Source organism: Ailuropoda melanoleuca, chromosome 7 (assembly GCF_002007445.2).
Source record: "Ailuropoda melanoleuca isolate Jingjing chromosome 7, ASM200744v2, whole genome shotgun sequence".
Taxonomy (NCBI): domain Eukaryota; kingdom Metazoa; phylum Chordata; class Mammalia; order Carnivora; family Ursidae; genus Ailuropoda; species Ailuropoda melanoleuca.
Window position 1 is genome coordinate 80771035 of NC_048224.1, and position 23720 is coordinate 80794754.

The 23720-nt window shown below is 41.9% G+C and overlaps 1 protein-coding gene across 2 annotated transcripts in view; it reads right to left on the reverse strand.

Moving 5' to 3' along the window:
* WDFY2 (WD repeat and FYVE domain containing 2) overlaps positions 1–23371 on the reverse strand; it is a 171775-nt gene extending 148404 nt beyond the window's left edge. Inside the window, exon 1 of one of the 2 annotated variants that reach the window (XM_034665108.1) lies at positions 22986–23371. In XM_034665108.1, the coding sequence (XP_034520999.1) occupies positions 22986–23122 (137 nt within the window). In that variant the 5' untranslated portion in view covers positions 23123–23371. The remainder of the gene's footprint in view (positions 1–22985) is intronic. The other variant, XM_019798005.2, reaches the window with a different exon arrangement.
* Between the last annotated feature and the right edge of the window lie 349 nt (positions 23372–23720).

Sequence of the window (23720 nt, forward strand, 5' to 3'; positions counted from 1 at the left end):
ACCCAAGTCTGACTCTAGTGCCCATACCCTCAATCCAACGTGCACTCCTTATGTGGATGGACAACGACCAACCCAAACATCCAGAATTGACTCACCTTTAGAAACTCGGTTAGCACTAACAGTCTTCACTGCAAGCTTCCCCAGCATTGTCATTGATCACACTTCTCACCTTCCCTTTCCTATTCTACCTACTTTCCCTGGGTTACTACTGCATCTATTCCCAAGGCTTTCAAAATCCCCATTTTTTAGTCTAGAAAACTGAGCCTTAAGGAACTTGTCTAAGACCATACAGCTAAGAAATGTATAGCAGACTCAAGTCTGACAATCTTCACTCTTAACAACTATACAGTGCTGCCTTCCCAGGACTCACCTTCCTCAGGAAGCCCGAGATCCTTCAGTGTGCCCCACTGCCAAGGCTTCAGTTCAGGCACCAGCATCATTTAGTTTAACCTTGAACTAGACCTCCCACTTCACACCCCTGTTCCTCTGCCCACTCTGCTGCACAGAAGCTTCTGCAACGACAGAACACTCACTAATCTGCACTGCCTAATCTGGTAGCACATGTGCTTTCTGAGCATTCGAAAAGCAGCTAATGCCACTAACAGATTTTTTAATTTTAATTAATTTAAATTTAAATTTAAATGGTCACATGTGGCTCGTGGATACTATACTGGAAAGCACAGGCTCTAAAGACTCCTCAAGTCTCTCCTGTTCCCAAACCTTGATGTTCATAAGGCTTGGCCACATTTCATTTGTCCCTGGGTTCCAGGAAGTTTCCTGTAGGCTCATAACAGACTCCCCGTTCCTTAGACTTTAGGGGCATCTCGGTTTCGTAACTGAAAGTCAAGACTTAAAACCTGACTCCTAACTACTAAAAGAGTCTCCCCTCATGAGTTTTTGTTTGATAGAGGCAGGATTATAGTGACATTCCTCACCATACTCAGGGAAGAAACTCTCAATGGAGAATCTGAAGCAGAAATTTCTGAGAGGACAAAATGACAAAATGAGGGAGGCAACCCTAACATAAATGCCTTTTCTAACTGGAAACCTCGCAATAAGTATTATGAATCAGTGTGCATTATCTCCCAAAGAAATCAGTACTTATAACACAATGGGCAGACTCCAGCCCATGTTAATATTTTGCTTGGTCTGTAGAGTTGGTAAAAACAGTTTCTGCACTAACTTTAAAACTTAAAAGATGTCACCTAACTATCTGGGTTTCCAGTACTTCTTGAAAAATCCAAGGATCTGGAGACACCGGGCCTGCATTCCCACCGGGCAAACACCTGCTAGATGTGAGAAGCTGCTCTCCTCTCTCACTAGGCTAGCATGCCACTTTGCCACAACCTCCGCTACACCTTCTTGTCTCACTGACACTGAGGCCCAACCTATTTACAATTAACTATGCTCAAAGCACCCTGCTTCCCACATTCATGTTACATGCCTTGTGCCTATGGCCATGGGACTTTCTGAGCCCCAAAAGAGTTTTACAAAGTATTTTCATATCCATTATTTCATTTAATTCTTACCACAATCTTGTGAAGAGGGTGGTGTTATTCTCCCTGTTTTATAAATTAGGAAGCTGACCCTCAGAAAAATTAAGATTAAGTGAGAGAAGCATGATTTTAAGTTAGGCTCTATAAAGTCCTTCTCTCATGCTCTTTCTACCATTTCTACCAAGGACATTGCTTGACAATAGCCCAAGAACAATTCTACAATTTAAATTTTAGGTGAATTACTTATATTACAATATAAAGAGAACATTCTTGGGGCGCCTGGGTGGCTCAGTCAGTTAAGCGTCTGCCTTTGGCTCAGGTCGTGATCCCAGGGTCCTGGGATCAAGTCCTGCGTCAGGGAGCCTGCTTCGTGTTCTCCTCCCCGCTCATGTTCTCTCTTGCTATCTCTGTCTCTCTTTCTTTCTCTCAAAAAAATAAATAAAATCTTGAAAGAGAGAAAGAAAGAACAAAAGAAAGGAAGGAAGGAAGGAAGGAAGGAAGGAAGGAAGAAAGAAAAAGGAAGGAAGGAAGGAAGGAAGGAAGGAAGGAAGGAAGGCAGGCAGGAAGGAAACATTCACTATCTTGCTCAAAATGCCAGTGAGAAAATGTGGCCAGGTTTGATGATTTGGTTGTTTTAAGTACAAATAAAAGCCATGAGAGTCCCTAGAGAAGGGCTTCCCGAACTTTTCTGGCACCCTGAGTACCTACACAAAGCTTTTCCCAGCCAGAAACACACAGCCCAAGGTTGGGTTCCAGCTGCTCTAGGCCCTCCTGGGCAGCACTGAAGACACCACTATCTTACCACATGCCACTAATTTAAACCCCCCACAAGGGTCCTTCTGCTCCAGATATTCTGAATATAAATATTAATAGAAAACACACTGCAAGTTTAGAAAACATACAGTGGCTGAACACTCATGAATTCTTCCAGCAATTCAATATCTGGCATCTAAATGAGAACAGCAAAGGAATGATTTCAGGTGGTTCTAAAAGGCTGTCAAGAATTGGCCAGCTTTCTAATATTTCTATTTGCCAGATTAATTGATGAACTTCGGGACGGTCTGCGGCCAAAGCACTCATATACATTAATCATCAAAGTCCCAGGCCTACATTCATTAACCTAAGGAACACAGGTTCCCAGATATAAGGATTTTGACTACAGCACTCAGGCCAATCTGGGAATCCGTTCCAAGAGGCAAAGACAGAAAGGACGGAATTGGGGGAAGGGGAAAAGTTAACATCAGTCTTACAGGCTACGAAATTCAAATGGAACCCATTTGGAGACAAAGTGATTCCCAAGCTTAAAGACAACACCAGTCAAAATAGTATAGGTTAGTTCCCCTAGCCAAAGGCCTCATATGCTCAGTCCTACTAGTTACTCATCTCCCCAATACCCAATTTTGTTAAAGTGTTGCAAACGAACAAATGCCCCCTCCTCCCTTGCAGTTAGGTGGTCTTGTGATAAAGTTATGACCAGATGCAAAGCTGAAAGCCAAAGAGCCATCTTGAACCATGAGGGAGGAAAGCCAAAGAGCCATCTTGAACCATGAGGGAGGAAAGCCTGCTGGAGATGGCAGCTCAAGAAGAGATAAGGACCATCTATCTCCGGATGTTTTGTTGTATGAGAAACATAAGCCTATACTTGGTTAGGCCTAACTGATAAAGGCCCCGTGAAGACTAAAAGGCCTTCCTCATTCAAAGACCCTGTTGTTCATCAAAAAATTCACAGCCCTTTCTGATATAGTTCAAAGTCATACCTATAATTTTGTTTGTTTTAGGTCAATAAATCTTTTTTTATGTGAAATGATTACCATGATAAGTTAACATCCATCATCTTACACAGATACCAAAAAAAAAAAATTTTTTTTCCCTTGTGATAAGAACTCCTAGGATTTCCTCTCTTAACTACTTTCAAATATACCATAGGGCAATGTTAGATATAGTCATCCCATTGAACATCACATCCCTAGGACTTATCTGTCTTAAAACTGCAAGTTTGGACCTTAAGACCACCTTCCTCCAATTGTCCCTTTCCCTAACCCCTGCCTCTGATAACCACAAACCTGATCCTTTTTTCCATGAGTTCGATTTTTTTCTGGATTCCACATGTAAGTGAGATCATACAGTATTTTCTTTCTCTGACTTATTTCACTTAGCACGATACCTTCAAAGTCTATCCATGTTGTCCATATGGCATATTTCCTTCTTTTTTATGGCTGAGTAATATTCTATTACATACAAACAACTTCTTTATCTATTGGTGAACACTTTGGCTGTTTCCATATCTTGGCTATTGTAAATAATGCTGCAATGAACATGGGGGTGCGCAGATTATCTCTACGACATAGCGTTTCTGTTTCCTTTGGATATGTTCCCAGGAGTAGAATTGCTGAATTAGATGGTAGTTCTATTTTTAATTTTTTGAAGAACCTCCATACTGTTTTCTATAGCGGCTGCACCAGTTTGCACTCCCACCAACAATGCATAAGGGTTTCCTTTTCTCCACATCCTTGCCAGCAATTGTTACCTCTTGCCTTTTCGATGATGAGCACTTTCACAGGTGTGAGGTGGTATCTCAATACAGTTTTGATTTGCATTTCCCTGATGATTAGTGATGTTGAACAACTTTTCATATATCTGTGAGCCACTCATGTATCTTCCTTGGAAAAATGTCTATTCGGGTCCTTTGCCCATTTTTTTTTCAAGTTTTTATTTAAATTCTAGTTAGTTAACATATAGTATAATACTGGTTTCAGGTGTAGAATTTAGTGACTCATCACTTGCATACAACACCCAGTGCTCAACACAAGTGCCCTCCTTAATGCACATCACCCAGTTACCCCATCCCCCCACCCACCTCCCCTCTACCAACCCTCAGTCCTATGATTCAGAGTCTCTTACGGTTTGCCTTCCTCTCTTTTTTTTCCTTCCTTCCCCTGTTTTGTTTCTTAAATTCTGCATATGAGTGAAATCATATGGTATCTGTCTTTCTCTGACGTATTTCACTTAGCATAATACACTCTGGCTCCATCCATGTGGTTGCAAATGGCAAGATTTCATTCTTTTGATCCTCTGCCCATTTTTTAATTGGGTGATCGATTTCACATCTACAATTTTGTTTGGAGCAGGTAAAGAAGGGTATCATAAGGATGTAAAAGGATGCCTACTTTCTTTCTCCTTAACTTGTATTATAATTTGTTGACCAGTTAGTTGATTTGTTAGCTTTGCCTCTGAAAAACCAAATCCGGCCTTTTGTGATACCCATGGAGGCTCGTCCTTCTACTCCTCCAGAGGCCTCAGAGGTGGCGTAGCACAGTGAGGCTGGATAGAAGGGTTGTGGAGTCCAATGACCCAGGGTGTACATCCTCACCCTGCCTCTTCCTAGCTGCATTTGTTCCCTCATCTTTCAAATGAGAATAAAATACTAGCTTCATAAAATCATCTTGAGGATTACATAAATAAAAGGCACATAAAGGTTTTTAACACAGTGCTTGGCACATGGTATGTACTCAATAAATGTTAGCTATTACTAACAACTTACTGTTAATATTCTTGAGGCTTTCCAGCCTTCTCCCTGAAATGGAATACATACCGTGCCCATATGGGCTTAATGTCATTTTTCAAATTTGAGTTTGTTAAAAATATAATGAAATATATATATATATAAGTTCATCAGGGGAAAAAAAACTTTTCTTTAGCCATGTGTTTTGGAGTTTAGAAAATATGGTTACCATATGGGGTCTACTCACTAGTGCTAAAATTTGTCATGTAAAATGGCTTTTGCTCAGGAAACATTCGTAGTGAAATACCTAACCATTCTCCACCTTATATCCGTTACGAGAAAATAGCAGTCAACATGTCAAATCAACAAATGAAGCGATGAGGAGAAAATGGTGCCAAGTGCTATATGAGCAGATTTCAAAAAAAAAATTAGGCAATGAAGACCATGAGAAAAGGAAGTCAGTGGTCCTTATTCTGCTGCTACTAGAGCAACAACCAACAACACACCAAGCTACAAGGGCACAGCCTTATCTCACGCCTACACTGTTCCAGCAGTGGGCACTTGCTCGATTATGTATCTTATATCTCTTGTCTGACACTTGCCCCTCCCCTCCCCCTCCGCAGGCTGCAGCAGTGATTGCTGTAACCTGCAACATGAACCCACTGTGGTCATAATTCCAAAGAAAACAGTTGACCATGCCTGGACCAATAAGTCCCTCCGCCAAGGAGCTCTGGAACTAGGGCTGGCAGCCTGACATCAATCTCCCTGCTTCCCTACAGTAGAACATGTACAATTTGGGAGCAGATGGCAGCCATGTTCTGCCATGTGGACTGAGTAAGAAAGAGAAAGCCAGTATGAGCAAGAGAGAAGAATGAAGCAGACACAGAGAAACCTATGAGCAAGAGGGAGGGAGGACTTCCGGGTTCTCCGTATGTTCCAGTCTTTAGCTCTATTCCTAGAGCCCAAATGCATCCCTGTCCTCAGATTCTGCAGGATCCTTGAGCCTTCTGCCAGGAAACTCCAGAGCTGGTTTCTGTTCACTGTACAAAGAGACTGTGCCATTATCTATCACTAGAAGACAACTGGTTTCCAGATTCCCCCTCTCACTGTGAACTAACACACAACATAACCCTCTATTGCTCCAATTGTGCCTACTATGTTCTAAGTTCTAAGCCAGAGGCCTTGAAAAAACATGGTGCTGAGGATCCCAGAGCAGGAGATAAATAAATAGATAAATTAATAATTGTAATGCACGTAAGGAGGTATTTTTATATAAACACACAAAGAGGGGCGCCTGGGTGGGACAGCGGTTCAGCGTCTGCCTTCAGCTCAGGGCGTGATCCCGGCGTTATGGGATCGAGCCCCACATCAGGCTCCTCCGCTATGAGCCTGCTTCTTCCTCTCCTACTCCCCTTGCTTGTGTTCCCTCTCTTGCTGGCTGTCTCTATCTCTGTTAAATAAATAAATAAAATCTTTAAAAAAAAAAAAAAACACACAAAGAGGGTGCTGAGGGAATGCAGCTATCAGGAGGAGATCAGGAGGAGGACGAGGAGGCTGTGGAGGCCACATGCAAGTACTGTTAATCCCCAGGGTAATTCTACAAGTGAAGTTTACCGCTGCGAAAGCAGAAATGCCCAGAGAGATCCCTATCACTCCACATACCAGACAGAGCATGTGCAAATCCTATCAGTTTTCCTTTCACAAAATCATAAAAACCACAAGTGGGAAAAAGCTTAACTTTTCTCAGGATAGCCTTCTGAGTTTCACACATGCATGTACTATCACCTTAAAAACAAGTTTAATTATTTTTTAAATGTAACTGCTAGTATCTAGCTGTTTTTACACGCTATTTTTTTGTTCAAATATTCAGAACTTCAGTGATGGTATGGATTAATTAGTCCCCATGGGAAATGAACTACCAAATAAGCAACCTTTTCTTTTTCAACTTTAAAAAACCTTGGTTCTTATGTGCTATGATTATTTAATTCTCAAATTATTTAATTCTCAAATTAACTCTCCCAGCTAAATTACATTTCCAATAACTAAATGTTTCACCATTTTGATCCCAATCTCTCTGCGAATCCATCCAGGATTTGTCACCAACTTTAACCTCACTTTTCCACATAATATGGGCATGGACTACTAGGCAAGAAAAGCAACAAAGAGACCAATTTTCTGGGTAAAAGTTTTGTAAAAGTAGAAATAAACAATGCTGGGCCCTGAAAATACTATGACAACATATTCAAAAGGACAAACTTAATATCATGCTATGTAAAAACTGTCCAATGTTTCAAGTTTTCAAGCTCAAATCAAGTCCTTCGGGCTCAAGAATGGAATTTCCCAGTAATTATTTAGTGGTAAGACATGAAAAAGGGCCTATGCCAAAACATAAAAATGCCAATTATAGTCAAACATACAAAAGGACCATCCTGGTTCCAATGGACCACTGGAAGCTACTCAGAGTAATCTCAAGAAATTAACCTTTTGGGGCACCTGGGTGGCTCAATATGTAAGTGTCTGACTCTTGATTTTGGCTCAGGTCATGATCTCAGGGTTGTAAGCTAGAGCCCTGCATCGATCGGGCTCCGTGCTATTCTCTCTCCCTCTCCCTCTACTCTTACCCACCCCCCACTCATTCACCCTCTCTAAAAAAAATAAAATTAAAAAATAAATTAACCTTTTGTTCACTTATCAACAAATCAACAACTTAAGAGTGTGTATGGATCTTCTGGGTTCAATAATGATACTGATATATACCTCCAGATGTATGCAACCCTTAAAGATTCATTTAAGAATTTTAAATTATTAAAGAGTAGAGTAGTATAGTAAGGTAGCAGGATACAAGGTTAATATACAAAGGTCAACTGCTTTATTATATACCAGCAATGAACAAGTGGAATTTGAAATGGAAAATACAGTACCACTGATACTAGTACTCCCAAAAATGAAATACTTGGGTATAAATCTAGCAAAATACATATAAGATCTATATGAGGAATCTATATGAAGAAAACTACAAAATTCTGATGAATGAAATCAAAGAATAACTATATAAATGACATGTTCCACCTTATTCAATACTGTCAAGATGTCATCAGTTCTTCCCAACTTGATGTGTATTTTCAATGCGATCCCAATCAAAATCCGAGCAAATTATTTTATGGATATTAACAAACTGATTCTAAAGTTTGTAAGGAGAAGCAAAGGACCCAGAATAGCCAACACAGTATTGAAAGACAAGAACAAAGTTAGAGGAGTAATGCTACCAGACTTCAGGACTTACTGTAGAGCTACAGTAATGAAGACAATGTGGTATGGGTGAAAGAACAGACAAACAGATCAAAGTAACTGATTGGAGAACACAGACACAGGAACCCCCCCCCCATAAATAACACAACTGACCTTTGACAAAGGAGCAAAAGCAATACAATGGAGCAAACATAGTCTCTTCAACAAACGGGCTCGGAAGACTGGCATCCACATGCAAAAGAATGAATCTAGAGAGACCTTACACCCTTTACAAAAATTAACTCTAAATGGATCATAGACCTTAATATAAAATGCAAAACTATAAAACTCTGTTCTGACAGTCCCGAGCCTCCTGATGGTAGCACGCTCCATTAGGAATGCCTGCAGCACACCTATCACTCATAGTGAGCTCCAGACCCTTCCCCCACTATAGCCCCTAGTTATGGCTGGGCCAGCTCCTGGGTTCTTAGTGCAACTGCAAAATGCATTTAAGCAAGAAACCATTACAGAACTTTGAGGAACAAGAGTTATTATTCACAAGTTCTGGATAGTACGCAGCACTCCAGAGGGTCACAGAGCAAGGTCACAGGTAGAGAAAGAGAGAGAGAACAGACCCAGGGCTCTGCCTTTACACCAAGAGTGGTGTCTAGGGTTTCATGGGTTCACTCTTTATTGGCTAAATTAAAACATGAGAGCAAGAATTAAGGCATTAAAAGGGGGAAGTGGGGTCTCTCAAGCAGTCACTTATCTAGGTTACCCAGAGCTTTCTGAAACAAGGACCTTCGTGTGTGGGAATGGCCTAGTTCCCTATCTGGCTGTCTTACTAGAAGCTGTGTCATACAACTGGAAACATGTTTATTCAAAATGGATGCCTTTTGAAATGAATGCCTCCACCATCAACTTACACTACAAACTCCCATAAGACGAACTAAACAAAATTTTAGATGATCTCGGACATGGTGATCATCTTTTTAGGTACAACACCAAAGACACAATCCATGATAGAAATAACTGATAAGGGCGCCTGGGTGGCTCAGCTGGTTAAGGGTATGTCGTCAGCTCAGGTCATGATCCCAGAGTCCTTGGATCAAGCTCCACGTCGGGCTCCCTGCTCACTGGAGAGTCTGCTTCTCCCTCCGTCCCCCCCTCCCCGCTCATGCTTGCGCACGCTCTCTCTGAAATAAATAAATAAAATCTTCGGGAAAAAAAAAGCAAGAATTGATAAGCTGTACTTCTTTAAACCTAAAATTTCTGCTCAAAGAATGACAATATCAAGAGAATTAGAAGACGAGCCACAGACAGGAAGAAAATATTTACAAAAGGCACATCAAAAAAGAACTATTATCCAAAATATATAAAGAACTTTTAAAACTCAAGAAGAAGAAAGCAAACCATTCACGTTAAAAAAAAAAAAAAAAAAGGCCAAAAGACCTTAAGAAACACCTCACCAAAGAAGATCTACAGATGGCAAATAAGCATATGAAAAGATACTCCACCTCCTCATGTTTTCAGGGAAACGCACATGAAAATAACAAGGAGATACCACTGCACGTCCATGAGAATGGCCAAAACCCAGAACACGAACCCCATCAACTGCTGGTAAGGATCTGTGGAGCAGCTGGTACTCTCACTCACTGCTGGAGGGAACGCAAAACGGTGCGGCCACTTTGGAAGACATTTGGCAGTTTCTCATAGAACTAAACATACTTGTAACATACGATTCACCTCCAATTGTACTCCGTCTTGGTACTGACCCAAAGGAAGTGAAAACATGTCCACACAAAAACCTGCACAGGGTTCTTTACAGCAGTTGTACTGATAACTGCCAAAGCTTGGAAGCGACCAAGATGTCCTTTAATTGGTGAATGGAGAAATTGTGCTACATCCAGACAATGGACTATTATTCAGTGCTAAAAAGGAATGAGCCATCGAGACATGAGAAGACTCGGAGGACACTTACATGCATATTACTAAATGAAAGAAGTCAATCTGGAAAAAGCAAAACTACGGACAATAAAAAGATCAGTGCTTGGAGGGAGGCGGGAGATAGGATGAAGAGGCAGAACACAGAGGATATTTAGGGCAGTGAAAAAACTGTTTGGTATTATAATGATGGATATGTCACTATAAATTTGTCCACAGAATACACAACACCAAGAGTGAATCCTTGGTAAACTATGGACTTTGGATAATAATGATGTGTCAGTATAGCTCATCCTTGGTAAAAATGGTACATTTTTACGTAAGTGATGTTGATAATGGGGGGAGGCTATACACATGTGGGGGCAAGGCATTTTTGAAAAGAAAACAAACAAAAAGTAAAACCAGAGGGGTGGGGTAAAGATCATACCAGAGAAAAAGGACAACCCACACGTAACCCACATATATGTACCTATAGCCAACCCACACATCTCTCTGGAGCCTCAAGACCCCTTGCCTGGGCCTCTTCCTCTCCCTGCACTACTGTGAACCTTTTCAGACTGAGTGAACTTTTTTCCCTCAGCTTTTTTCCTACTCTGTTCAGATAAAGCTCAAAGACCTATGCTGTCTACATATGATACACAGAAACTTCCCACAGTGCAACCAAATTCCAAACCAATTTAACCCATCCAAACGGCATGCTAATTCAGCTAACTACTTTTAAGCATAACTAGCCTCTCTAATTTTACCTTCTAGAGAAAAATTAAGCATTCTTCAAAACTGTCTAACAATGTAAGCTCTGAAATATAAAGAGAACTTATTAAGCCATTCAAATATAAATTCAAAAATCAGAATAAATTAGCCATTCCTAATACCCCATCTCCCACAAACAAAACCAACCTCTAGCATATCAGACAGCTAGTATTTTCCAAGGGCCAGAAATACCAATGAGCACTAAAACAGATTATTATAATTCTAACACCATGGGAGGCTCTCTTCTACTGAAGGTAACTGACTCCAGAAAAATAATAATCCAGAGCTACAAAAGAGTAGGAGGCAATACTGTAATTTTACAGTTTTTTACACTAGAATTTAAATGTATTTAAAATATTACATCCATCTACTTTTAAAACAAAAATAAAGAAAACACAAAACTCTCTAATTCAAGAAAGTATACATTTGGGGCACCTAGATGGCTCCTTCAGTTAAGCATCGGACTCTTGGCTTCAGCTCAGATCATGATCTCCAAGACTGAGAGCGAGCCCTCCATCGGTCTCCCGGTTGGGATTCTCTCTCCCTCTGTCCCTTCCCCTGCTCTCTCTCTCACACACACACACTCTCTCTCTCTCAAATAAATAAAAACTTAAAATTAAAAAAAAAGTATATATTCATGTTTTGTATCTAGAGCCACAGTCCTTAACATCCGTATAGGACCTGACAGTATATGAAGTATTTTCACATACATTATCCAAAACTATGAAAAAATCAATTCAGGGATGCTTGGGTGGCATCTGGCTTTGGCCCGTCATGATCCTGGGGTCCTGGGTTCGAGCCCCACACTGGGCTCCCTGCTCAGTGGGGAGTCTGCTTCTCCCTCTGCCTCTCCCACCCCGCACCTGTTTGTGCTCATGCACGCTGTCGCTCTCATAAATAACATCTTTAAAAAAAAAAAAAAAGCATTAGAAAAACAGCGTGCAGGAAGGGAGGCAAACCCTGACATTCCTGTAGCAATGGCTAGATGCAGCCCTTTAGAGCATAGCTTCATTGAACCCTCAGAATAATCTCACAGGGTGGGTATACTTTAAATTCCCATTTTACAGCTGCAAAGGTCATCATACAACTGGCAGATGGCAACACTAAGCATCAAACCCAACTTTCCCGACTTGAGCCCCAGGCCCCAACACTGTTACAAAGCCTCTAGAGAGAGGCTAAGAGGGGCTAAATGCCCCACCTAATTTACCAATACTATGCCTTTATTTTATATATTTACTGTGGATAACATGAGACTGGCTTATAAAAGCTGTCTTAATATTTAACGTATGTGCTTCCTCCTTCCACCCCTACCTAAGTTTTTAGAAATATGGGCTTTCTGGGTATCTTTCCAATTCCTCTACTTCTTCTAAATACTCAAAAAGCTCAAACTACTGGCTCCACACAAGGCAAAGATTTAGAGGAAGGCAGGAAAGCTGCATCTCGTATATAGTTTCCCCACCGGTGGGCAGCAGGGGTGTCCATCTCATGGCCTTGCCCAAATGACCTTAGCCAGAAGTGGGCTGAGCAAGGGGCCCAGAGGAGGGGAATTCGAGGCTTGGCACAGCCACATCTCCCCATCTGTCAAGACAGGCCAGCAATCTGGACTTTAATGTGAAATTTCAGATTTTTAAAACTTGGCTACTAATTCAAACTTCCGGAAACATTGCATAGGGTCAACATCTGCCTAAGAGTGAACTCCACCCACGAGCTGTGGGCTTATAATGCCCAGGCTTCCGGTGGGGAGTAGCTCAGTTAGACAGACATACATCCCTATCTCAAAATATTCCCCATGGAATACATGGAAGCTACAGCCCTTGACCTCCAAGAGACCAGGAGGGACAACCGACACACCATTTCAGGACAATGACAGACGGAAAGAGGAAGAGGCCTGGGAAGGAGAACACAGCAGCCAGCAGCCACATATATCCCCTGACCACTGGCTTTCGGGGCGCAAGTCTAGGAAGTGGCCGTAAAAAAAATCAAAGTAACATTACCCTTCTATATCTAGAGAAGAAAAACAAGGGCTCGGAACTATAGGAACACACACACAAACAAAAATTCAATAGCCCTGCCTTTGTGTATCCAAGGTGACTCCTAAAATAGTCAAGCCTTAATGGAACCATAGCAACAGGAAAAGCTTACCTACTTAGAGGCATGGGTGGTATCATAAAAAATACAACTCCCCTTTACTCAGCACCATCTATGCTCCCAGTACAAAGCCAAGTGCTGCAGGAATGTCAGCTCATCTAAGCCTCCCAACAATTCCAGGAGGACTCATTATGCCCAATTTGCAGATGTGGAAACTGAAACTCTGAAATCCTAAAGTCTGGGAAAGGGCCAATCACCGGAGCCAAATGATGCCTGTCGTACTAACTCACCGACCTGCCCAGAGAGACACAGGCTATTACTGGAGACAGATAACGGGATGCCGTCCAGAACAACTCATTAGTTACAATAACTGGAAGTGTAGGACCAGTATTAAAAGAAGCCCATAGTAGGCCCTGTTGATTATGACAATTTAACTTTGTGATAAAGGCAGTTTCACAAATACATACAAAAGAAAGCATAAGGACCATTCAATAAATGATGCTGAAATAATCAATAGCAAATTTCAGAAAAATCCTTACGCTCCTCAATGTATACCATCCAACGAAATACATTCCAAACAAATCAAGAGGTTACTTTTTCACCAAATTATATAACCAGGATAAACAAAACATGCATATGCAATGACTCCGTGGGGAAAGAAAATTACTTCCCAAAATTAGGAATGATAGAAGAAACTTCACTAGCAAGAAAGGACAGATGGTTCAATTAAAAAGTAAATGTTTTCTGTGTGAAAAATAAACAGAGGATAAGGCATATATCTGGATATACAATAGACAAAAGGTTAATATCCTTACTATATCTACGGAATACACGCGCAAGAAATTTTACAGAAGAACCAGGAGCCATCAATGAAGAAACAGACAAAGGACTGAACAGACAATTCACAAAAGGAAAAATAACAAGTAAACAAGTAAATAAAAAATATTCAGGGGTGCCTGGGTGGCTCAGTCGGTTGGGCGTCCAACTCTTGGTTTCAGCCTGGGTCATGATCTAAGGGTCATGAGATTAAGACCCATGTCAGGCTCCATGCTCAATGGGGAGTCTGCTTGAGATTCTCTCTCTCTCTCTCTCTCTCTCTCTCTCTCTCTTTCTCTCTCCCGCCCCCTCTGCTGTCTCCTGCACTCTCTCTCTAAAACAAATAAATATATAAAATCTTTAAAAAAAAAAATATTCACCAGCCAACCAAACCATACAAATTAAACATCAACAAAGCAAGGGCCAAGAGACCAGTGGGGACAACAGACACACCGTTTCAGGACAACATGGCAAACAGAAAGAGGAAGAAGCCGGCAAAGGAGAACATCGTGGCCAGCAGCCACCCACATCTCCTGACCACTGGCTTTCGCAGGGCGAGTCTGGAATGTGGCACACTGACAGACTAAAATGACAGAGTAATACCACTCTTACAGATGAAACTATCACATAAATCATAAAGAAGATTTTTAAAATGATAATACCCATGGCCGGTCAGATGTGGCATAACTAACACTCTAATATTATAAATCAATATTCTAAAACGGCACAAACATTTTGGAAAGCAATATGGCAAACTTCTAATTTTTCCTAAAGAAATAATCCAAAAATCTGGGGAAAAAAAATACTTATATGCCTAACAGTTTTCACCCTAACATTTAGATTATCAGCACCTTGAGAGCAGGATGTCTTGCTCATGAAGGGCCAAGTACATACAGTGCAAGCATTACATAAATATAAGTGCAAACTGAAGGAAAAGAAAAATATACAGCCACTGAAAATGATGGCTAAAGATGAGGTAGCTGGTGGCACAATTTTAAGTGGGGGTAAGAATAATAAAAGTATGTGATTACAGTCCTGTTTTTGAAAGCTGCATTAGCAAAACATCCAGAAGGAAATACAGAGAAGACTCTATATTTACAAGTCATTGTGTTATGAGGTTTAGAGTGATTATTTTTTATTATGGTTATATTATCTTTATTTAAAATACAAACATTCTCCAGAGGGATTGTTATGGCTACTTAAAATACAAATTGATCCTCCGAAATTGAGGAAAAGATAAAAAAGGCAATAACAGGGGTTCCTGGCTGGCTTGGTCGGTACAGCATGCAGCTCTTGATCCCGGGGTTGTGAGACTGAGCCCCACGTTGGGTTTAGAGATTGCTTTAAAAAACTAAATGAAGGAAAAAAAGTAACAACAATTAGAAAAAGCACAGAATCCCCAAATAGCTCCACATTATAGGTAACAAGCTAAAAAGACCAGCACAGGGAGGTGAGCAGCTGACATTCATAATTTGGATGAGAAGCACCATTTCCAAGTCCTGAAAGTCAGTAGTAAATGAACACATCACAGGAAGCCAAAATGCAGCCACTCAAACAGCTGCTCAGTCCTCTGCGCTCCTGGTCTCCCGGTGTGCTTCTGAGCTCTCTCTGGCTCTGGGCTGGAAGGGTTTAGGACTCTCATCTCCTGACTTGGAGGCTTCCAGGGAAACGAGGTCAGTGCTCTAGTCTGTGGAAATTCAGAAAGGCAGGGCAGGCTGGGGGGAGAGGGGGTGTGAAGGTCCCTGAGTGGAACTGCATTCCCATCTTCCAGAAAACCAAAACTTTCTCTCACAGAGAGAAAGAGGGTACAAACCTTGGACAGTTTCTCTAAAGCACTGTATTTCAAACTGCTGTTCTCAACCCACTCTGGTTCATGAAATCACTTGAATGGGTAACAAGCATACAGTCAACATCAGAACAGACGCACGCACGTCACATGTAAAGGATACCATTTTACACGACTTTGGTTTCAGTTATATACATGTGTATGTGTGAGAGTCTTGGGTAGCAATGCTAAATATATCTTACTAAGATATGTGGTCAAAAAAGTGTCAAAAGCTTTACTCTAGACCACTCAGTCCCTGCCACAGGGACCGGCAAACCACCCAGAGCTAAACTGTTCAGTTATTTGAAACTAAAGGATTCATCCAGAAGTAGGAATGTAGTGAATCCAGTTCAACTGAGTATTAGACACCAATACAAAACAAACCCCTCTTTAATATTTCTTCCAGGAAGAAATAAGTGCTGCCCTCCAAAGGCTCTGGAAAGCATCGTTTTAGAGCTGAGTACATGCCACTTTTTCCCCTCTGCACACCTCTCAGCTCAAGGTTTGAGCGTGATGTGGTTGCAGACAGTTTACGCCTGTCTAATCATACAACATGGGCACGCCACACTGTCAGTCACAGTTAGGAAACCCTACACGCTCCTTGGCCAGATCGGAGAAACTGAGGTTTGGAGTGATGAAATGACACAGGAAGTGCCCAAGGTCAACGCTGGAGACAGCTGAGATCAGATTCCCAGGCCCAGTTCTCCTCCAAGAATCTTTAAATTGAAGGCACATGAGGGCACAAAGCAGCACACCCTGCCAAGAGACCAGCAGATGACTTTGTTTTCTTTTTTGGTCTCATTTGCTAGTTTCTTACACCTCTGAATTAATTTTTTCTAATTCTTTTTTTTTTTAAGTAGGCTCCATGACCAGAGTGGAGCTTGAACTCACCACCCTGAGGTCAAGACTGAGCTGAGATCAATAATCAGACACTTAACCAACTGAGCCACCCAGGTGCCCCTAAATTAATTTTTACTGATGACTAAATGCAACATTTGGATGAGGACGCCCCCTGCCCTTTTAAAAAAAAAAAAAAAAGTAATGAGACTGCTTGAAGTTGCACAAGCAAAGTTATTTTTTCTGTTAGGAAATTTTTCAGGTTAACTATAGCATCTCCTTGGAAGATCTCTTGAAATAAAAATAAACAAGTGTTATCTCCTTTTGAATTCCTTCTATTCTGATACTGTAGTTGAGAAGAAAAGCTTGGCTTGATGGCCATTTTCTTTTCAGGTAAATATATATTGTATATAATCTACATTACAGCTACAGATATAAACAGCTCACTACTTGAAATAATCTTAAATCACAATTTGCTTATTGATTTCTAAATGCCACTGTGTTTTAATTTCCCCAAAACTGTTAATTTTTTAATGATATCAAGTGATTCTCGAGGACAAACAAAATATTTCCCTCTCAAAGCCAAATTCAGCATGAAAACAGAGACAGGGAAAGATGCTATAAAAGGAAAAGTAGATTTTCTTTCTAACAGTTTTGATTTGGTTTGCTTGGAAAAGAGCAGCCCTCTAAAGCCTCCTCATCCAGCTACTAACATCTTATGATTTTTACCTATTTTTCTTTTTCAAAGTAAGTTTAGTTTTAACACGTGAGGTATAAGATTGTTGGTCACGGGGCACCCGGGTGGCTCAGTCGTTAAGCGTCTGCCTTCGGCTCAGGGCGTGATCCTGGCGTTCTGGGATCGAGCCCCACATCAGGCTCCTCTACTGGGAGCCTGCTTCTTCCTCTCCCACTCCCCCTGCTTGTGTTCCCTCTCTTGGGGCTGTCTCTCTCTCTGTCAAATAAATAAATAAAATCTTAAAAAAAAAAAAAAAAAAGATTGTTGGTCAGGATCTCACAATCCAAGAATCATTCATTTTCGGAGGGTCAGAATTTTCCATTGTCCTGCAATATCCAGATGAATGTACCCCGATTAAGATCTTTGAGGTCCTGGACAGATCTGGTTTAAGAGCATACATTAAGTAGGAAATTAGGAATCATCAGGAGCTCTGGGGTCACTGGGAGCTAAGCCTCCTCAAGTAAGCCTCCTTAAACAAGCTTTCCCATAGTGATCTTTTCTTAAAAAGTCAATCTGTATTCTGACCTTTAGAGACATAGAGGCAACCTGTTTCCAGACAGATTTGCTGGCATAAAGACTGCCTCATGCTCTGAATTCAGCATCAAGGTCTAATTTTCAACAATCACATGAGGTAAATTCCCATTTTGGGACCTTGAAACCAGCAATTATTACCACCAAGTAATGAGTCTCAAGTGCATAGCTGAAAGTTTATTAATTTTATGCCATTAAAAAGAGACATGACACACTCAAAAATTCATTTAGATGGGTTCTAATTTTGTCCACTTTAACGACCTCATATCATCACTCTTAAGAACCCCTCAACTTTCAGAACCATGCTTGCACTGTGGGAAACCTCTGATTTGCATTTTCAAAAATATTTTTTTGATGCAAGTGTTATAAAATACATGGTGGATAAAACTACCAAGAACTCACCTGAACTGAGCCACGGTCGAAGTATTAGCGAAACAATGGTTTCAGCCAGAGAACTGAGATAGTGCAATTTCACAATGATAAGAACCAATGGTAAATCAACCAAGAGCACAAGGATTTATAAAATGAAATGAAATTTTAACATCTCTTTTCAAGAAATAGTCAAGTAGTCATGACCACTTAGAATTGAGTACTTCAGAATTAAAAAACAAACAAAAACAAAGGAACAGAAACACCTTAGAGATTAGGAAAAAAAAAAAATCCAACCCTCTCTTGTCCCCATCCCTTCCTAACCCCAACTCTGCTGTACTGTCACCCTGGCTGAAAGCAGGCTACTAAGTTTCTCTCAGACTCAACTCAAATTTATCTTTGCTCTATATTTGCTCCAGGAAACTCACCACCTCCTCAGGCCCGATTCATTCCAAACTGGTGATTGATCAACCACTGCATAATTCATTCAATGACTATATACTGCCTTGTGCTAGCCACTAGGGACCAGATCTCCTCATCCAGAGATAAAAATCTGACTCTTTTACCATCACGGGGGGGGGGGCGGGGTGTGTGGGGGGGTGTTCTGTCTGCCCTTAGGGATTACAGGGAACACTATTCTGCATAAATTGGTCACGAATATAATTAGAATATAAGGTTGTCATTCTCCCACACTCCCTTCTCCATTATACTCATCCCCAACAGTGCCTCCCCCATCCACCCATCACAGCCTCCTCCCCAACACCCCACCACCACAGCCTTGGATCTTTTTATCCAGAAAAGAATTTCAAATTCTTGTGCCCAGAGGTTTTGGAAAGTTTCACTCATAGTCACTCCTCCGGAGATGCTAATTTTTCAGATTCCACAAATCGCTCAGAGCTGAGTTCTGAATTCAAGCTGACTGGCTCCTGAATCTATACTCTTAACCAGTCCATTCTAGTGCTTCTCAATGAATGGGAGTTTTCTTTTCTCCCTCTACCTACAATGCTCTTTCCTTTACCCTCGCTTTTTCACTGCAAGAGCCATCTGTAGGAGCACTCCTTTGCTCTAACCACCACGAGAAGAGATTCTTTGGTAACCCCAGAGGAGATGTTGTTTGTACCTGTCTTCAGTACATCTCCTTATACTGAGATAAAACTGGACCCCGCTTTACTCACTGCAAAGGTATAGCCTCCTGGTGAAGGAAAAATTTCCTTTAACCTGCCTAATAATAACTACCCAGAGTTACTAAAACTGTCTGTAAGAATGCCGAGATTGTTAACTTGTATTAAAATATGCATATAAAGAACATATAAATGTAAACGTCTAGATGAGGGTGGGTACCACCTGGAGAGAGGTCTCTCCTGGCCTTCGTCACTGAAGAAGAGGCCGTCACTGGACAAGGGAGCCTCTGGAAGCCGCAGACTAGATATCAGTGTTAACCAAAAGTGAGCTAAGATGCCTGGTACGAAGCTCCTAAGCAAGGAAAGTTAAGAAGGCATCCACTCAGAAAAGACAGTCCTGAAGGCAGCTGGGACATGAGGAACCTAAAGTACCAAAGGCGGGTATGTCCCCTAGAGACAGAATCCAGCTATATGCAAAGCAAAGATAGACTCAGAAATGGCCAGGGAGTTCCCCGAACAAGTTCTGTGTTATGATAGCACCAGAAATCTAAACTTTGAAATCAGACATTTTTATATTTCTTATGTTCCCTTGTATTTTCTTCCTTGGTATCCAGTAAAGTTCCAGGCTGTCCTAACTGTGCTAAGATAAACTGAGGGTGAGGGTTTTTATTGACTCTTTGGCCTGAAGATTAGAATATTATCAACCCACTACTGACAGCAGCAGTGGGATGAAAATGGTAATCCAAGTGAAAGAATCCCCCAAAGAAGACAAAATGTACGGGACACATGGGGCTGTGGAATCCGGCCATTCTTCCCCATCCAAAAATTCTCTTTTCAATACTAAATCTTAGAGGTGTGGTTTTGTCTTATTATCTTCTAAAAGCTCCGCACCCCCACTAAATTGTATCTTGAAAGGATCTTGCCATTTCACCAATGTAGTATGCTTAAGTGCTCAGAACACAACAGAAACTTAAATGTTTGTTGATGGAATGAATGAAGCAATGCATGGACTTTCAAAGTTTTAAGGCACTCTGAAGACCACCCAGTCCACTCCTTCTCCCACAAGTGCACATTTGTCCACACAGGGCTTTAATAGGTTATCATAAAAGTCATTCAACAAATATCAACTAAATGCCTACAATAGTTAAGATGCTTTCAGGAATAACAACAAAAATATACCAGTCACTGATACACAACAAATGTTTGGGGGCCCACCATGTGTCAGGTACTTTGCTAGGCCCTAAAGATACCACAAGGAATAAGACACACGTAACACCTTGGGAAATTATGGAGAAGATGAATGGACCAGAAGTATCCATAATACTGTTTAAAAGAGGAAATGGTAAGTGTTTTCTAAGGTTAGATAGAGGTCAAAAAGGGAAACCAGGTTTCCAAAGAACTTCTGGGACACTGCCATACAGGATAGGACGTTATTTGTGATTTAACCTTAGAGTTCAGGAATGAAAACTATTAGTTTCTAGTTGAAGCAGTTAATGAAAATGGCTTTGTAGGTTTTGATGAAAATCAATATTCAATCTTCATATCTTTAGCATTATGTCAAATGGCACTGACAGCGGATTTTGAAAGAATACACATCAATTCTCTTTTCATGAAAACCATAATCAAAACTGAGCTGTAAATAACAAAGGTATTGTCACCTGTGAGTATGGAAACACAGATTTGTCAATTTGAGTATCAGTAAAATATATGTAAAGAATAATTCTGGACTTATGAGTGGGCCTTATTTATTTAACAGTAAATCTATAATAAAATAATTCCTATTATTTACATTATAAACTAGAAAAGTGAAAATTAAGCTACTATACACCTAAATTTCACATTTCTTTTGTCCTGTAATCAATTGAAATTTATCTTTCGGTTTCTTTCATATATGCTACTTCAGCTTCTCCAAACACCTCGAAATGCATCCCACTAAAGCTTTTTCCTTCCAGATAAACACACTGAAACGGGAATCAGGAGATTTGGGCAGGTAAATTTTCTGGCCTAAATTTTCTGGTTCACGAAATGAAGCGGTTAGAGCAAATAACCTCTAAAATCCCTCTGAACTCTTAAAAAAAACAAAACAAAACCCTGAAGACTAACCTCTACTCTCAAACCATCTACCAAAGCAAACAGCTTCAAAACTAATATTAAAGGAACTTAACTACCTTACTCCTCCTTTTATTTGACTCAACAAACTTATTTATGAATTCCCTACAGCAGTTAGGTTGAGCAGTTTCATTTACAGGAGTTATAGACTGGGAAAGTGACGTCAGTATATCCCTTTAGAAACAATTCTGTAAAAAAAAAATTTCTAGGTCCAGAAGCGATCTCCTTAATAGAATTTTGCCTCTATCAAAAAAAAAAAAAAAAAAATTAAGCACTCGTAAACTTTGTGAATTTCAGAAGGTTTTTAATCCATGTACTCCATTTTGGCACCATATTTCTTCTGTTCATTGTAGACTGCTTGCCACTGGCCTATGTTTACAATTTTCCCCATTGGATCTAGGAAATTAATCAAGCACTTTTTGGCCATTTGTAGAGAGTATGATGTAGACATGCACTTGTGGTTAATATACTCATCCTAGTTATATTGAAGAACCTATCATATGAATAGAACTATCAGGCAAATTTTTTTGAGGCCACACTGTATGCAAAGTGCTGAAATGACTATAAAGACAGTAATGAACACGTTGCTGCTTTACCCCTGCCTGCAACTGTACCAGTCACAGAGAAAAAAATTCTCTACCTCAGCATAATTTAAATTTACATCAAGAAAACCTAACTACTGTTTTAAGGTAAAAGCCCCTTGTCATATACCTCTATAGAGCTACATTTTTTAGAACGCTAGTTGGTATTATCAAAAAACAATAATTCCAGATAAATACCATAATTACTATATTCATGCATCATTCCCATGGTAATCAGTTTCATCAGCTTAATTTGTGCATATTAAATGAATTAAGTTAAAGCGCAAATGCTATTGTCTGAAAAACAAGGGAAATTATTAAAGGCAGAACAACTGGCTCTACTTCTGCAAATTAAGCAAAATTAAGCAAAAAGAAAGGAAGCAAGCTAAGGGAAGGAACTCAAGAGCTATTTGCAGCAGTGGTCCCTTGCAAGTTCTAGGCGCTTCCCCTTGAGCTCGAAGAAATAAGAGTAAAGAAGAGAAGGCATCTCTCCTTACGGGCAGAAGCCCAAAGTTATACTCTTTTCACAACTTGGAACATTCATTGAATTCAGTATAAGAGGTACAGGAGATGTGGATTCGGTGAAACTGTCTGGGAAAAGGGAGTGGCATTTACTTTCCGTCTAGAGCCCTAAGAACTGTATCAGAGTATTCAAAAATCCTCAGTTATCTAGCAAAGGCTCTCGGAGCATCCTCCCCACGCACACACCTCCAGGGCTGGGCGGCCCCACCTTCTTCCCCTCCCGTCCTTAGGGCTGGACCAAGGTCCAGTGACCGGCGCACCGTTAGTCCAAGGGCCACCCTGGCCCGGCCTGCGCCACCGGCTCGGGGCAAGGCCAGAGCGCACGCCGCTGTCTGGTCTCCGCTTCCCAGAGCCACACAGCGGCGACGGAACGCAGCTGGACACCAGCACCAACAGGATGCGCATTATAATAAAAACTTGGGGGAGTACGTCTACACTTGCGCCGACGTGGAGGCACAGTCCGGGACGCGGGCTCCGGGACCGCCTGCCTGTCCCGCCCCTCCTCGCGGCCGAGGGGCGGCGGTCCGTACCTGTCCTCCGAGACGCTGATGACGCCCTCCTCCTTGGGCACGATCACGGCCATATTCACCACCTCCTGGGACCCCTCGACCCGCTGCAGCAGGATGGGCTTGCGGGTCAGCGGCTTGGGCTGGACCTCCGCCGCCATCGGGAGGAGGGGGCGCGCCGGGGGCGCCGCCGCCAACCGCGCCGCGGGGCCGGGCTGAGGAGACCGCTCGGGTACGGGCACAAGCTGAGACAGGGACTCTGGGTGACCGGAGCGGGACTCCAGGGACCCGCGATCATAGCCTGGCCGCCGCTCCGGGAACGACTCCGCGCTCCCGGCTTGGGGCACCGAAACCGCCACGACCCGGGCTGCAAGCCGGCGCCACCACCAGAGGAGGGGGCGGAGAGCTGGGGGGCGGAGCCGGTAGGGGGCGGGGCCTGCCGCAGGGGGTGGCCGCTGGTGGGCGCGAGGGCGGCTGCACTTCCGGAAGAGTGGTGGAGGAGGAGAGGAAACCTGAAGAAGGAGGCGGGGCGCTGGCGGCCCAATGCGCGTGCGTCAGCTCACAGACGGTTTCCGCTCCGCCCCTCCGTAATTCCCGAAGCTTTGCAGCACCGCCCCTGGAACGCATGCGCTTTCCATTATCTGCGGTCTCCTAGACCCGCCACCTTCCACATCGAATGTTTAGTCCCCTCCCTTTTTAATCTCCCATGAACGCGCGTGTAAACACCCCTGGGAACGCGCTCGCCAGAGGCCCCGCCCC